The sequence below is a fragment of the Curcuma longa genome, chromosome 10, assembly GCF_044706935.1.
Source record: "Curcuma longa cultivar G26 ecotype Majalengka, Jawa Barat chromosome 10, ITB_CL_G26_1.1, whole genome shotgun sequence".
NCBI lineage: Eukaryota > Viridiplantae > Streptophyta > Magnoliopsida > Zingiberales > Zingiberaceae > Curcuma > Curcuma longa.
The window spans coordinates 5622701-5638511 of NC_133870.1; the positions used below are offsets into that span (position 1 = coordinate 5622701).

The 15811-nt window shown below is 33.8% G+C and overlaps 1 protein-coding gene and 1 pseudogene across 1 annotated transcript; one reads left to right on the forward strand and one right to left on the reverse strand.

The window, feature by feature from the left end:
- The first annotated feature begins 615 nt into the window (after positions 1-615).
- LOC141835716 (uncharacterized) lies at positions 616-11064 on the forward strand. The gene is made up of 9 exons (XM_074723090.1): positions 616-905; positions 4341-4497; positions 4633-4733; positions 5812-5937; positions 6080-6200; positions 6305-6389; positions 9248-9361; positions 9435-9474; positions 10617-11064. The coding sequence occupies exons 1-9, from the start codon at positions 729-731 to the stop codon at positions 10767-10769; spliced, it is 1074 nt and encodes a 357-aa protein (XP_074579191.1). The 5' UTR covers positions 616-728; the 3' UTR covers positions 10770-11064.
- A 387-nt stretch (positions 11065-11451) lies between these two features.
- Positions 11452-14579, reverse strand: LOC141835758 (clathrin light chain 1-like; annotated as a pseudogene).
- Positions 14580-15811: the final 1232 nt, after the last annotated feature.

The window sequence follows — 15811 nt, forward strand, 5'->3', positions numbered from 1 at the left end:
TATTTTTTATAATTTATACAAAAAATAGATAAACCTTGGAGCTAAATTTCCCCTTTAAAATTCGCAAATACCTTAGACCGTGAAGAACTCGAAATGTGTCTTGCCAATCTAGCAACTCCTCCAAAATGATTTCAAGGTTCCCAAAACAACTCCTTTTTTTTTTTTTTGAATTTTCTCTTACTTATCCAAAATATTCTTAGTTTTATAAAATTAATCTATTTTATTTTCATTTTTTAACTCAAAACTTTATGATTTTTTTTCTAAAAAGGTATCATGGAATATATATATATATATATATATATATATATATATATATATATATAAGAATTTATATTTATATGCAAATTTTATGTTGCACAAGCTATGATTATTTAATATAATTTTTTAAATTTATGTTATAATTTAGGATATAGTGTTTAGGATTTAGAGTTTAAGGTATAGTATTTTAAAGAATATTTTCATTGCAACGCTCCCTCCCTCTTTAAAAGTCGTGCTTGGTTGGACCGGACCGGACTGATTATGGATGCAGCATCTGATCTGATCTGACCGGTCTCTCTTTAGATTGGCCGACCATCGCTACAAAAAGTAAGCTCCCAGCGCATTCTCGATCGCTTCATCCGTCATCGCCGCTCAATCGATCGATCGCTTATCGCCCTCCGCGAAGTCCTCCCTCGCGGACAAGAGGGCGACGAAGAAGAGGGCTCGGATCTGCTGGCAGGTGGGCGACTATGGGAGAGGAGCAAGATCCGCAGCGGCTGAAGAGGATCGCGGCGGCGGCGTCGTACGACTACGAGGGGGATCCCCGATGGGCGGAGTACTGGTCCAATATCTTGATTCCGCCTCACATGGCCTCTCGATCTGACGTCGTTGACCACTTCAAGCACAAGTTCTATCAGCGTTTCATCGTGCGTCTCACCTATCTCTTGCTCTTTTTTGCTGCTTCCCTTTTTTTTTTTTTTTGCCCTTAGTTTTTGGACTGTCGTCGCCTCCTAATTCTCGGATCCTGATGTCTAGCGTGTGCCATAGTTTGGTTCTTTTCATGATCTGATTGGTTTGAATGCTCGGAGAGATTGATTATGAAGTTGACGTACTAGTGTTTGAATTCTATACTGTTTTGTTTTCTTTTTGCAAACTATGCGCTTCAACTTGTTCGCGTTCGACATTGACATATGGTCTCTTGTATGAATGCTCAATTTTTGCCCAAATTTGGTCCTTTTTAATGTCATCTCATTGTTTTTGGTCTGTCAAGACAAAATTTTCGTATACGAACATGATTTTGTTGTATCTTTACTTTATTCTAATTGAACTTTGCGTTTTAGTTTTGATGTGGTTTGGTGAACCTTTAAAGTATTTTTCTCGGGTAAAGTTTGCAGCTGAAATTCAATTCAAGAGGTAGGAAATCAGTAGAGCACTTACCTGGTGACATAACTAAAAAGATGGTTCAAACAAACCTGTTTTTAAACATCATGAGTTCCATCTGTTTGATAGTTGCCTTTCTTTGTCCTTGTGCATATACCAATTTCGTCTCTTGACAAAGTTTTGGTTCCCCATCAAATGAGAGAGCAAAGATGGTGGAAGATTTGTGTTGTATTTGGATAAGCAGTGATGATTCATTGCCAGTTTTGTAAACAGAGCAAAGTGCATGCATTACTCGTTAGTTTAATCTCACATTATATATTCTGTGGGCCAATGGAGGGAGGGTTTTTATAAGATTATGTTAGTAGACTAACATAAACTTGATTTTAAACATTGTAAGCTAATGGTTCAACTGAACAAGTTACTAAGCCAACTTTCTTGAGAAAATGGTTCTGAATTATTCTTGAATTAACTTTATCCAATATGTTTCTTGACCAGTACAATTGATTTCTCTATCCTCAATAGCCGAAGGTCTTTATGTTTGTCACATATTCTTCGTCAGCCTAGCAAAAATATTAAAATAAGTTAAATGGCATTTGAGCTAGCCTCTATAATTCTGGATGTGAATTCCCTTCCAAAACTATCAGAAGTCTTTTCTTATCCACTTTATCATTATTCCATCTTCTTCTTTCTCAGAACTTATGTCAAGCAGCTTATATGCCTCATAAATCCATCCAGTGCAGATTTCCCTTTCAAAAAAGTGCACTAAGATTGGGAAGGAAACTATTCATGATTTCGTTACTCTTTTTTTCTAGACTTTGGGTTGATAATGCCACTTTTGAGGCTGATTCAACCAAAGTCTATGATTTCCAATGCCCCGTATCTTTATAACGTAGGTTCTGTTGATACCGTGATTTTTTTATTTGCCCCCTGTAGAACAAATTTGTCAAATGAAATTAATTTTGTCATACAATATCGCTATGACAAGTAGAGCTTCATTGGGTGTATTCAATCTCCCTAAATTAAAAATGGCTTAGTTATCTTTTTCTAAAATGAAGGCCAATTTTGAGTTATGGAAGAGTTGCACAGGCTTATCCAATTGAATTGCTGGGGAGAGGTGGTGCTTAAGATGTTAGGCTGATAAGTTCAGCTAGACTATGACCCACATCCTCAGGATGAAAAAAACCGTTGAAGTTCTAATGGTTATTATGAGATTAATAGTACACTGTTACCCCAATATCTTTCCTTTGATGCTATTTTTAAATGAATTTCGTATAGGATTTTCAGAAGAAAAAAAAAATCAAATTGCTTCTCATAAAACTTCTTTCACCTCTAATTATATATTTAATCACCATAATTATTCTCAGAAATCTTCAGTTACATATGTTTCACATGTTTTTCTTCCTTATGTTTGTTGAAATTGAACATGGATGTATAAATCTGTTAACTTTTGAATGATCTTGAACATATTCTCTTGGATATCAAGTTCATTTCTGTTGATGCGATGCTTTTTTTTCCCCTATCTTGGAGGAACCTCTATCTGAAGTTGAGCTTCAGCTTAGGAATATGAAATTGTTAATTGATTGCATATGGAATTTCCTTTTTGTGCAATATCTCAGAGCAATAATGTGGGTTGGAGCTATAAAAGGTTGCTCCATTATTGTGACTGGCGAAATATGGTTCAAATCATGAAAATAGACTCTTTGCTATGCAAAGGGATGGTGCAAAGGGATGACTAGGACTTTAACCTTGCCTAGACCTTAAATTCCAGAAGTATCATGCATTTAGGCCTTTATAATAATTACATATCTGCTTTCTATGCAAATAGAATACCTTGTTGACTCATCTCTCATGATGCATCGTTGATGCTTTTTGGAGATCAGAGATTTTGGCTAAGAGAGATACTATGATGTCAACCTACCGACCGTATCGTGACAGAATTCACTTGATTTGATTCAAACTTCCATAAACCAGTATCTAAATAAATGGTACCTTTTAATATTTAGTATCCTTCCATTTTCTAACCTTCCCATCTCTCATGTACATGGATATACTAAGAATTGTATGTGTGGTCACACAGCTAGACATTTGGAAGTAAAGAATGACACAGAACAGTCATACATTATTCACTTGATGCTGGCATTAATTGCTCCCTTCTGTTTGCCTCCCAAAGCTAATCTAGATGCATATGTGTGTCTTTGAGCAAGTTTTTAGGTTTACACTCTCTTTCATATTACTTTTTTACTTTGATGGACTTGAGAGGAAAATTATTGCTGTATTATTACTAATGTAGTGGAACTACAACTCATTGCTTCATTGTAAGAAGACATATTCTTTAAGACTAGAGATAAGAATTAGACTAGGTAAATATGAGACTAGATAATTTAAGACTGAGTTTAATTTGACCTTTCTTTCAAACACCCACCATCTCGGTTATAGTTTGTCAAACACTAACCACAAGTGATGCCAGTTGTATGCTTCATTGATTTCTATCATTGACCTATATAATTGTCAAAGTTAGTTGGTTGTCTAAGTTTGCCAAAGCAAGATTGAATATTGTTACAAACATACGTTCTTAATTTGTTTGCGTAATCATCACATTTCTCTGCCAAACTTCCAGATTAGTAACTTCAAGAATCTGGTCTAGTTAAGCTATTTACTTATTACCTTGGTTTGATTGCTTTTTATTTTCTCATATCTTTACTGATGATGCTAGATTTTTTGTACAATCTTATGGTCTTTTGATACATGAAAATTTTATGGATTTTTTTTGTTTTCTAAATTGAAACATTGTTCATTCAAATGATTAAATTTCTCCATTTTTTAAAATAATTTTGAATTTCTGTAGTATTGTTTGTTGTTATTTGTCTATTGCCATGCTTTTGGCTGCTTTTAGTTCCTCCAAGTTGTTAGTAATGCTGAAGGTTCCCAAGAAGGCAATCCAAGTATGCCTATGAGTTTTGATAATTTATCAAACCTTCTAGGATCCTGAGCTTGTTGTGGAGGCAATGGCTTCAACTAGTTCTTCTCAGTCAGCAAGAGCATCAGAGAAACCTTCAGCACAAACAACAGAGTCATCAAGAGCATCAGAAAGACACTCCTCACAGTCAAGTGCTCGAAATGTGAGGCCACAAAATCCAGGTGGGTTTGAATCCAAAAGTCTTTTCATTGCTTATTCTAGGGAATATGCTCCAACACAGACTATATATTTGACAGATGCTTATAAAGCATCTTTTAGAGAGGGAAAGAACCTTTAAACTCAATTTGTTGTCATAGGTTCTAGTGGTGGAACTACTGGAACAGCTGCATCAACAGGCAGGAATGCTAACTCATTGAGGCTAGATCAACGATCTATACATTTTGCTCTCAATGCTTGGGTATAGAGTAACTCCTCTCCCTATGTAGTTAATCTTCTTGTAATATTTGATTGACAAGAATTGGTAAGCATCTTTCTAGTTTTTCATGCTATCTTATGGGTCTCCTTTAGCATTTATTTTCAGGCTTCATAGTATCATATCATACCAAGTGGAAAATGATGTTCTATTGAATCAATGTCAAATTAGTTAAATAGATTTTTGGGAAACAAGCCAATCTATCATTGGATAAATACAGCTAATTCGAGTCCTGTGGCTCTAGGGATGGCAAATATTTCATACTTGTCCAAGATAATGCCATTGATGATAATTTATAATTTATACATAAATTAATATACTGAATCTTACATGAAATCTTCATCAAATGTTTTCATTAAATTAGTCTTTTCTGATCTAGGTCGCCATGCCAATTGGGAAACGAAATTAGTGGTGGAACATTCCATTCTCTTTTTCCATAAAATGAGTTACATCTACTATCTGACATATCACATTCGTGGAGCTAAGCAATAAATATGACAAGAAATACATATATCATATCTAAATAATACAAATAATGCAAAATACATAACATAGAATACTGCACGTTAATTAATTGACAAAGTTAATGTAAAAGTAGACTTATATGTTAACCTACATAGTACATAATACATATATATTATGTTTCTTTATTTGGTAAAATTGTTTGATGAAATCATTTATTATTTTGGACATGGCTGTTAAAGCATTTAGTGTCCATTTTTACACATCCATAAGCAAATGCAATGTGGTTCTTTACTAAAAAATGTTTGCAGTTGCATAAGTGGCTTATGTGGAAGCTTTTTAAAACAATGCACAAAGATTTCATGTTTATCGGAAGTTAGCATCCATCTAATTATGTCAAAATACGTATGCCCCCTGAAGGCTATTTTTTTTAGTCTTGGGTCCTTTAGGTCGGGCTTAAACACTAGCTCTTCTTCTTTCACATACACCTTTTTTTAAAGCAAAATTGTGCTTCTCTGTTTTAGTGTGCATATTCTTTCAGACTTTCGATGCTTTAACTCACATGCTATATGATCGTTCTCGATTTCCATACTTATACCAGGTTTTAGGGGTTGCTGTGCTTGGAATGCTTCCAGTTGTACCAAGAAATCTTTCAAACAAAGCATATCGTTTGTCTTTGCTTGGTACTGCATGCTCCTCAATTTATTCACTCTACACTCTCTATGGGGTAAGGTTTAATTAATAGTCATTCATGATTTAAAACTGTGTCTAGATTTAGTTTGTTTTCTTGGTGGATCATGGTAGTTTGCATTTGACAGGTACATGCTATATGCTCTCTTTTTTAAACTTATTGTATATATTTTTTACAGAAACCAAGGGCTTGGAATCTTCCTGCTATCCAAACATGGTTTCAGACTTTGATTGGATCAAAAGATTTTGTCCATTTAATATATTGTGTTACACTTGTTACATCTCAACTACACTTTAAATGTGAGTTATTCTGCAAATTCTCATTGAACTTCTAAATCCGTGCTACCACATCATCATGGCATATTATTGATTATTGGCATTGCTGATGCTAATTTGCTGAACAGTTGCTCTCATCCCTGTATGTTGTTGGTCACTTGAGCATGTGGCAAAATTCCTCAGACGTAACTTTGCACGCTCTTCTTTATACAGGTAAGTAAAATTCGTTTGACTACATTTTAAATTCTAATGAAATCAAGAATAGTTTTATGTTCTTAAATGATCTACCAAAAATTCATGTGTGCTAGAGGTAGCGATTTGGTTCATGGGCAGACTTTTTTGAGGTTTCAATTCTCAGACCAATATTAACATAATTTAATGGACTGATGATTTTGGGCTGATCTATAATCATTCCATCAGTTAGTGAATTTCAATCCAAAGAAGGCGTGGGAAAAGTAATAACGAGTAATGACAGAAGAGAATGGCTTGACACAGTCATTGATCATTCATTGGCGGTTGCCAGAAGCTATGCTATTGAGTGTTGTGTTGCTTTAACAATTTTCCATGCACTAATTTTACTACAGGCCCTGAAGTTTAGCATGTCTTTTGGATTGGCCTGAAGTTCCAGATAAACAATGTTACCCTTATAATTTGTTGGTGTTAAAGAAAATCATGAAGTGAAGGCTAATGTATATATAAATTTTGCATGATGGAAGTGTTTTAAATAAATCAGTAAACCAAGATCCAGTGTCTTTATTAAATATAATACTGTGGAAGTATGAATATATCCAGATGTTGGAGCATCTTATTGAACATAAATTTGTTTGGAATAACTTATTGCTGAATGAATAAACAACACTGCAACACTCACCCCTTATGGCTTGTTAATACAGTTTCTGTATTAATGTAAGATATATGCATGTTGAATGTTTGATCTCCATACATATAAACACTACACTACCTAGCATTTTGTGTGAAAAACCTATTGAACACTCTCCAACATGTATCTAACAATAATCATAAGGTAGTAGCAGGTGTTGAAGGTAAACATGACTCAAATAGTTAATAGAGAGGCATGTGTTGAAGCTAAACATGAATCAAATAATTATTAGAGAAGCACCTTCAGTTAAGAGGTATAGATCACTCTACATCCAATCAACTCCACTTATAGTCAGATACAATAGTGTTCTCAGGTGCCATTAATGATAGTATTGAAGCTAATTAATACTAAGGGCATACTTGTTTGGACATTGAAGGCTGGATGGATAGGTGGATGGATGGACCTATCTATACGGTCAACAGATTCATTTTTAAGGAGGAACCATTAGTTGAAGGATAAAGATATTGATTTATCCTTCATCTTTCACCTGACTAAGTCAGGTGGAACAGAGAAATGATGGATGATTAAAAAAAATATTGTTCCTATTTATTATACCTTCTAGCCTTCTTAATTAACCTAATAACCTTTTATCTGCCAGTTCCTAGATGCTGGCTGTGATGAGGCATGATTTTTTTGAAATTGGCAAGCCAGCTTGAGTGTGTGTATGACTAAATCAGGTGGAACAGAGAAATGATGGATGATTAAAAATATTGTTCCTATTTATTATACCTTCTAGCCTTCTTAATTAACCTAATAACCTTTTATCTGCCAGTTCCTGGATGCTGGCTGTGATGAGGCATGATTTTTTTGAAATTGGCAAGCCAGCTTGAGTGTGTATGATTTCTGAGAATAAGAAATCAATTTTAATCACAATGACACTGCTGAATTCCTCAATTATTTTCAATTCGTAATTGCATGCATACTTTAGCATTCAATTCTATAATAGTAGTGTTCCCAGTCAATGTTAATTGGGTTGGTCAAAGTTAAACCCCTTAGTCTCACTATCGTCCATTAATTGCATTTTCTTCCTCAATTTTCCAGTTATCATCAAAGCCTGAACCAAAAACATGCTAGAATCAAGATCATTAAATAATTATATATGTGGATATATATGTGTGTGTATAATCTACAATATAAATAACTTTCCTCATAACTAATCTATTATAGATATTAGATAATACACAATATATATAAAGGTTCATCTTTCCCTTATTATATTTGTTTCACATGTTGAATAGAGTTGGAGTTACAAGAGAGGATATAAGGTATATTGTCATTTTTTTTTAATTATTTAGTTATCTGTCCTTTAGACTTATCCTTCTAATTGAATAGGTGAAGAATGGATGGATGAATCACTTCTTCCATCCATCAGTCTAAACAAACAGGTAAAGGAGAGAATAATCCCCATTGATCTATCCATTCATCCATCCTCTCATCCCTGTCCATCTTTCAACTTATCGCTCCTTACAACCGAACAAACTTCTAAAGTCTAAAGGGAAAGGAACTAATCCAGAATAAACATATTGATTTTTCTTATATTTGAGGACACAAATCAACTATGGAGTTCAAATAGAAGATCAAGACTCCCAAGTAAATTGAGAGGGAGAAGCTCCAAACTTCACAGACTCAAACAAAAAAAAGTTGGCGTTCAACAATAATGAAAAGAACAATTACAACATCAAATCAAATAATCACTTGGGGAAATTTGTGAAGGTGAATGGAACTATTCTGTTTAAATATGACATCCAGGAATTTTCTTATCTATTTAATGTTAAGGCTAGAGAAAAATGCCCAGTTTACAGAATTCTTGAGATGAGAATGAAGTCCAGTTAATAACTTCAATTTCCACAGATGATGATGATGAATTGTTACTAATAACTGTAGTATGGATTTGTTGACATTTCCACGATCTCTTTTGCAGCTATGTTATTTGAAAGCTTTCCCAATCTTTGGTTAATTTTTTACTGAGAGTTCTTATCTTTACTTTCTTATTTTGCTATAGAATCCAAACAAAATAATTTTCATGCCTTTCAACATATTATTGATGCTTTTATCAGATGGATTTGTATTGTTGATTTTGTCATCATTTTACTAATTTCTCTGTGATGCAAAATCATGTTTATTTTTCTTGATGTTTTCTTGGAGCAAATTCCTTAAAAATTGAGGTAATGCTTTCTCATTTCATGTACAGGAAATACTTGGAGGAACCTTGTCTGTGGGTAGAAGCAAATGGAACTACATTGACTATTCTAAGTTCAAATGCTGAGATTGGATTGGGCTTTCTGCTAATTTTATCTTTATTCTCGTTAGTCCATACATCTTTCTGTTTTAATCATTTCAAATTCTACCGATGGAGTTACTAATTTTGCTCGATACAGGTGGCAACGCAATATAATCCAGACATTCATATATTGGCAGGTTAGTTCTGTTGGCCACAAACATTCAGATATTGACATTATGTTTATAGTAAACTTTTTCAGCATGTACTTGCTTAGAGTTGAATGGAGTTTTTAGATCCATGGAGCCAACGAAAATTAGTTAGAAATTACAGTGTCTTATACCCAAACTATTAAGACCACTACTAGAGCTTGTGGTCAAGGAATTTGTCTTTTGATAGCTGTCATTTTAGGATAACTCCTTATAGTGTCTCCTATATCCAAATTTGAGGTTAAAAAGGATACAGAAAGCAAAGGTTTCCGTTTAATGATAATCAGCTGTTGTGTTCTAATGAGAGACTATGGAATAGGCATATTAGATTTGGCACAAGTTGGTTGTTTCTGTTAGCTATTCCCTGGCATGTCATTCTTCTAATTAAATTAGGGTATGGATGAGCAGTCATGCATTCTTTCCTTGAATCCCGTTATAGCAAGTTAGGGATAAACTAAAAATCGATTTGACAGTCTCTTAAAGTTCCTAGCCTTATTAAACCTATTAGACAAATGTCAGTAGCAAAATATAAAGTAGTTGAGATACGTCTGCCTATGGGTGCTTTAAGGATGAGAATTCCCTTTTTAAAGTAGTATATATATATATATATATATATATATATATATATATATGCAGTACAATAACTTATAATATGCTACAAAACCAAGTAAGAATTGTATCTCAGTTTAGTATTATTTAAATTAAGTCAACAAATAATTAAAGACAAGCCCACTTAAAGAATTTTGAATAAATATGTATTAAAAAGAGACGAGAAAACAATACGCTGCAATTGGTCAGTAATTCAGAATTTTGTCAACTCATTTGTACCTGTTGACACAGAAATGGTGAGTATCTGGATCCAAGTTCTGATAGTTCTTGTAGCATGTGGATATGGAAACTGAGGGCATGTCTGAAACCACATTTGATACATACAGCCATATGTAAAAGATATCTATGCTCCACTTTTATATAAACTGAATCGACAAATCTCATTCACTTTTTTTTTTCTTCTGGAACTTCTCCAAACTGGCATTAGCATCTAGACTAGTTCAAATTGCGATGTGGCCAGTTAGACTTCTATAAGATTATTTGTTGCCATTCTGTCACTAATTCCCTCTCTATTGTTGATGCAGCTGCTGAAGCTCATGTACCAAGTTCCTGCTACTTCTGGTTATCACCAAAGTGTGTGGGCTAGGATTGGTCGCACCGTGAATCCGTATATCTATCGCTATGCCCCCTTCTTAAACAGCCCCATCTCTGCAGTTCAAAGATGGTGGTTTAGATAGAAGGGTGAAAAAAAGAGAGAGAAAAAGAACCAGGAAACTGAAGCTGCTTCTGGATCCTGGCAGGTTTTATTTTCAAGGGGCAAATGTCATTTAATGCTAGGAAAATCACTTTTGGTCATGACATAGCTACGTGCGGACAATTTATGTTAGAAAATCTACTCGTCTTAGTTTGAACTTGTGGTTTAATATTCTGCCATGTGATTTGTGGAAGAAAATTATTATTAATGCTGTCACAATTAACATGTATTCTCTAGTTCTGAGCGCATTTAACGAACGGACTGCTTGACTTTTTTTTTCCCTTGTGCACTGATGTCATTGTAATGTGTTCAAGCAGGTAACACATTCTGTTTCTCCTCTTTGTGGATCTGCTTTGTTGTTGTTAAGATGGGGGTTTTATTGGAGGACATATTGGAGTAAAATATCGATTAAATTGAAATAATCGAAAAGTTCGGTTTGATTAATTTGAAATTTTATTTTATTTTTTAAATCTTAATTATTTTGGTTTATTTGAAATTTAAAATTGAAAATTTTTCCATGGGTTAACACCTTTATATCTCAGCTGACAAACCATATCTGAGAAGCACAAAATTCTCATATGATCTCAGTCCAACTAAGAAATAGGGATTTAACGAACCATGAATACATATGCATAAATTACAAAGCATGATTTTTTTATTTTTTTTTTCTCATTGTTAGCATTTGATACTTCCAAAATAAAGGAAAAGGATGCTCCCAACTTTTACACATCGAATTCACTACACTTATATACAGCCTTTATAATAAGATTTATACATACATACATACATACATATACATACATATAAATATGCTAACAATTACCCAGCTTCAATCTCCAGTTCTACAGTAGAATGTCGTGATTAATAAATACCTAGATATTAACTGCAAACAACATCCTTAAAGTGGATCTGGTGCTTAATCTAAATCTGCTGGCCTTCAGGGGAAACAGAAGGAGTTTCTTTGGAGCCGGATGCAGAGGCTTGTTTCACTCCAGCACTTGCATTTGAAACAATGGCAGATCCATCTTTAGTCGTAGGTGCTGGTGGAGGAGGTGGTGGTGGTGGTGGTGGTGGTGGTGGTGGTGGTGGAGGGGGAGAATCATGTGGGGTGGTTGAGTATGTTTCAGTTTCAGTAAAATTTGGCGCATACGAGCAAGGTCAGTGGGTTTGCCAGGCTTGGGTCCCTGAATGACAATGACTGAGGGCTTCTTCTCTTGCTCTTTCTTCCCTTTCTTCTTCTCCAAATTTGCTATCTCACGAGGGATCAGCTCTGAAATTGCTTTCCAGTACTGCTTGTCCGCATCGGCATGGAAGGTCTCTTGGTTGGCTAAGAAAAGCTGACAACAAAATTTAACAGTGAAAAATAATTTTATTTAGTACATGATGTTGGAATCAAATACATGTTTTAGGCAATAACAATGGTCTACCTTCTCTCTTTCTCTGTTCTGCTGCTTGTTAGTTTCACGGTTCAGCTTCCTTTTCTCATAAAATGCTTTCTTGAATTCTTCAGCTTCGGCAATAATTTGAGTGAGCACCTCCTTTTCCTTCTTTTCTTTCTCATCCAGAAGAATGGCATTTTGGCTGCATGGAATTCGATAAGAAAATCTTGTCAAATTTGCCTGGCAAATGTGGAGGAGGCAAATATAGTAGAAGAAAAGATGCGATAGCAAGAAATCGATAGGCTTTTCTTAATGCAAAAACATACATCAGCCCTAAGGTATTAAACATCTTTCTGTACAATATTAGCAATCCAGCTTAACTTATGTTCGACATGAAGATCTTACAAATTCATAAAATTGATCCACAACGATTGATAGTTGGAAGATCAAATTGTACATCTCATACTGATATATTAACTGTAAACAAGTGTAAGACCACAGAACCTCTAATACTAAGGCTACGTTTATTTCACAAAAATATTCCCTGAGATTTCAATGCTCGGCAGAATGGAAAATCATAGTCAACGCAAAAAATTCTTTTGGAAGGTAGAATTTTTTTTTTGAAAATGGAAAATGATTCCTCATTTGAAAAAAGTGAATCACTCTTCTCTGCCAGTGTACTGGTAAATTAATCGATTTAGGTATGCTGGTTGGGCACGAGGCCAATCAGGCTGATGGTTGATAAGGGAGGGGGTGACGGGCAATTTATATGGGTTGAATGAGAGATGCTTGGATTGAAGAGGAAAATATTTTCTCCCTTGTGTACCAAAGAGATTTTTTTTTAGCAAATTTACACATCACATCAAACTAATAGAAAATAATCTATTTTCTCTGAAACACACACACACAACACATGTAAGAATGTGAGGATGATGGATTACATAATTATGATGATTTATATAAACCATATGGACAATTAACCATTATACGCATACAGATATCTGTACTTGATTTAAAAAGATGATAAATTTCATCTAAGACTGAAAACAACAAAAAAACATATTTTAGATCAGGTAAACTAAGTACAAGTTATTGAGTCATATTTGAGATCCTGTAAATCATATTTTAACTCTAATTAAGCTCAAGGTATGCCTGAGCTCATTATGTTTTTCTAGTTAGCTTACCTTGACTTGCATATCGCTAAATTAGGTGCATACAGTGTTCCTCAAGATGGTCCAAATAATGCATTAGCACCTAGATTACAAATTTTAAAAAAAAATGAAGACCAGAAAAATAATCTACAAGCACTAAATGTAACTGTTAAAACTTGAGATATAGATTGACTTTGTGCTACTAATATCTATATAATCCCAACCAATTGGCATGCTTCTAATCTGAAAAATATGCATGTGCCACATTTCTAAATCTTATCTACATCTCATGCAACAGCATGCCATGGATGTTGCTTTTCATTGCAATTTGCGTGCATAATTAATCAACCTTAATAGTCATAAACTTGTCCATGGAAAAAAAATGGTTTGTTTAGCTTCACCTTAAGCAAAGGAAATCTAGTTAGGATTTAAATGCCTGTTGGGTTTATGATACTTTTATGTCATTTTTTGCTGACAATATGCACTCACAAGTTTCTACAAAGTCAATTCCGAGTTGAATTTAACATATAGGAGTATCAAGAATCATGGATTTCTTATTTAGGATTTAAACTCATCTAGAAATCAAGATTATTTGGTTCAAGATATTTGTTTTCTTCCTCTCTTTTAAACAGAAAAGTACTAATATCTTGATAATCATTCCATTGTTTTACAAGAAGTTCTATGATGAATCAAATTGTTGCACAAAAACTGCCTACTCAACACTTGGAAAACAATAAAAAAGCTGAAAACCCAAACATAGCAAGCAGCCTTCAGAAAAATCAACAAAACGATCTGCTTAGATCGAACAGAAGGGAGGACTCACCGGCGCCACTCTCGCAGAAGAAATCCCTCCTCCTGCTCCATCTCGTCAGGAGGCGGCAGGATCGGCCCATCAGAGGGGAAAGCTCCACCTTCATCTACCTCCACATAACCCTCCCCATTCAGATTCTCCACCGAGAAGGGAGTCGGCGCCGACGAGAAATCCTCAGGGCCATACCCAAGTCCCCCGGGCGAGTGAGCGAATCCTCCAACACCTCCGCCACCTTCTCCGACACCCAAAGTTCCGATTGGGACTTCCGGATCGCCCTCAGTTTCTTGTCCGCCAGAGGCGACCGGGGAGAACGAAGAAAAGGCGTCGAAGCGCTGGGAGGGAAGGAGGTGGTCGTCGCCGAGGTACTCGTCGTCGTCGAAGGGGATCGATGAACTCCTCGCCGCCACCTCGTCGCCGTCCACAGATCCGAAAGAAGACGACATGATTCCTCCTCTCTCACAGATCGAAAACTTTCATTTTGCCCCACCAATTTATCTACTTTTTAATATTACCTCTATATTTTTCAAAATTCTATAAATGCTTTTAGAATCTAGAAAAATAAAATCAAAAAAAAGATGCTCCTAATTTTTTTTATTATTGTTGAAAGAATATTCTATATAAAAACTATCAAAAGGACCTTTTATCCTAATTTTTTTTTATAAATTATCTTTTTTTACCAATGATTGTAATTAATATTAGAATAATTTTACCAAATGTTAAAAGTAATTTTAACTAAGATTAGAATAATTTTGATAAAATTATCGTAATAATGTTAGATACTTTTAAAAATAAAATAATTGTGTTCTCCATTTGGAGGAAATTTTTAATATGCAAATACGTCGTAGCTATAATAAAAGTAAAATTCATGCAAATATGTCGTAGCTATATAATAACACTTTCTTTATAGTAGTTATGTATCATACACATAAAAAATTCTCCGGGGACTTTACTCTAATTATATAATAACATATATAGTAGCTATGTATTATAATTATTATAATAATGTAATATCTACAAGGTCATAATTGTTATAATTATATAGTAGATACTATCTTATAGTTACTACTGTAGTATAAAAAATAAAGATATTTTTAAAAAATAAAAATACACTTAAAAATAAAAAACTTAATAAATAAAGTTAGTTAAGTGATCAAGCCAATTAATAATGGTTATATGAACTAATTGAACTATGTAAATCAATTAAATGAGTGTATTAAGCGGATCGATCAAGTTAAATGTGGCAAGCAATGAAACAACTACTAAGGGTAAGCAAAAATTTGATTAAATCAAATAAACTGATATAATCCAGCGAATTAAAAAATTTAATTCGATTATTTCAGAATTTAAGTTATTTTTTTTAAAAAAATCAATTAATTCGGTTCGATTTCGATTTTAAAATTTTTTATTCAATTAAACCGAATAAATCAAACTAAAAAATAATTTATAAATTTTAAATAAATAAATTTATAAATCCTTAATTAATTATTAAAATTTTTATAACATTTAAAAAATTTAGTTAATTCGGTCAAAAATTAAATTAATTAATAAAATATCAATTCAGTTTGTTTAATTTTTATTGAAAAATTTGATCGGTTCGATTGGTTAAAAAAATTGATTTATTTAATTTTTAATTAATTCGATTTGATTTCGTTTGATTTCAATCGGATACTCAACCTTAACCACT

Excerpts from the sequence above, each read along its gene's own strand:
- LOC141835716 (XM_074723090.1), top strand. The coding sequence starts at position 729 with ATGGGAGAGGAGCAAGATCCGCAGCGGCTGAAGAGGATCGCGGCGGCG. Across the intron at positions 6,390-9,247 it reads GCACGCTCTTCTTTATACAG|GAAATACTTGGAGGAACCTT; the intron begins GTAAGTAAAATT and ends TTTCATGTACAG. Across the intron at positions 9,475-10,616 it reads AGACATTCATATATTGGCAG|CTGCTGAAGCTCATGTACCA; the intron begins GTTAGTTCTGTT and ends TTGTTGATGCAG.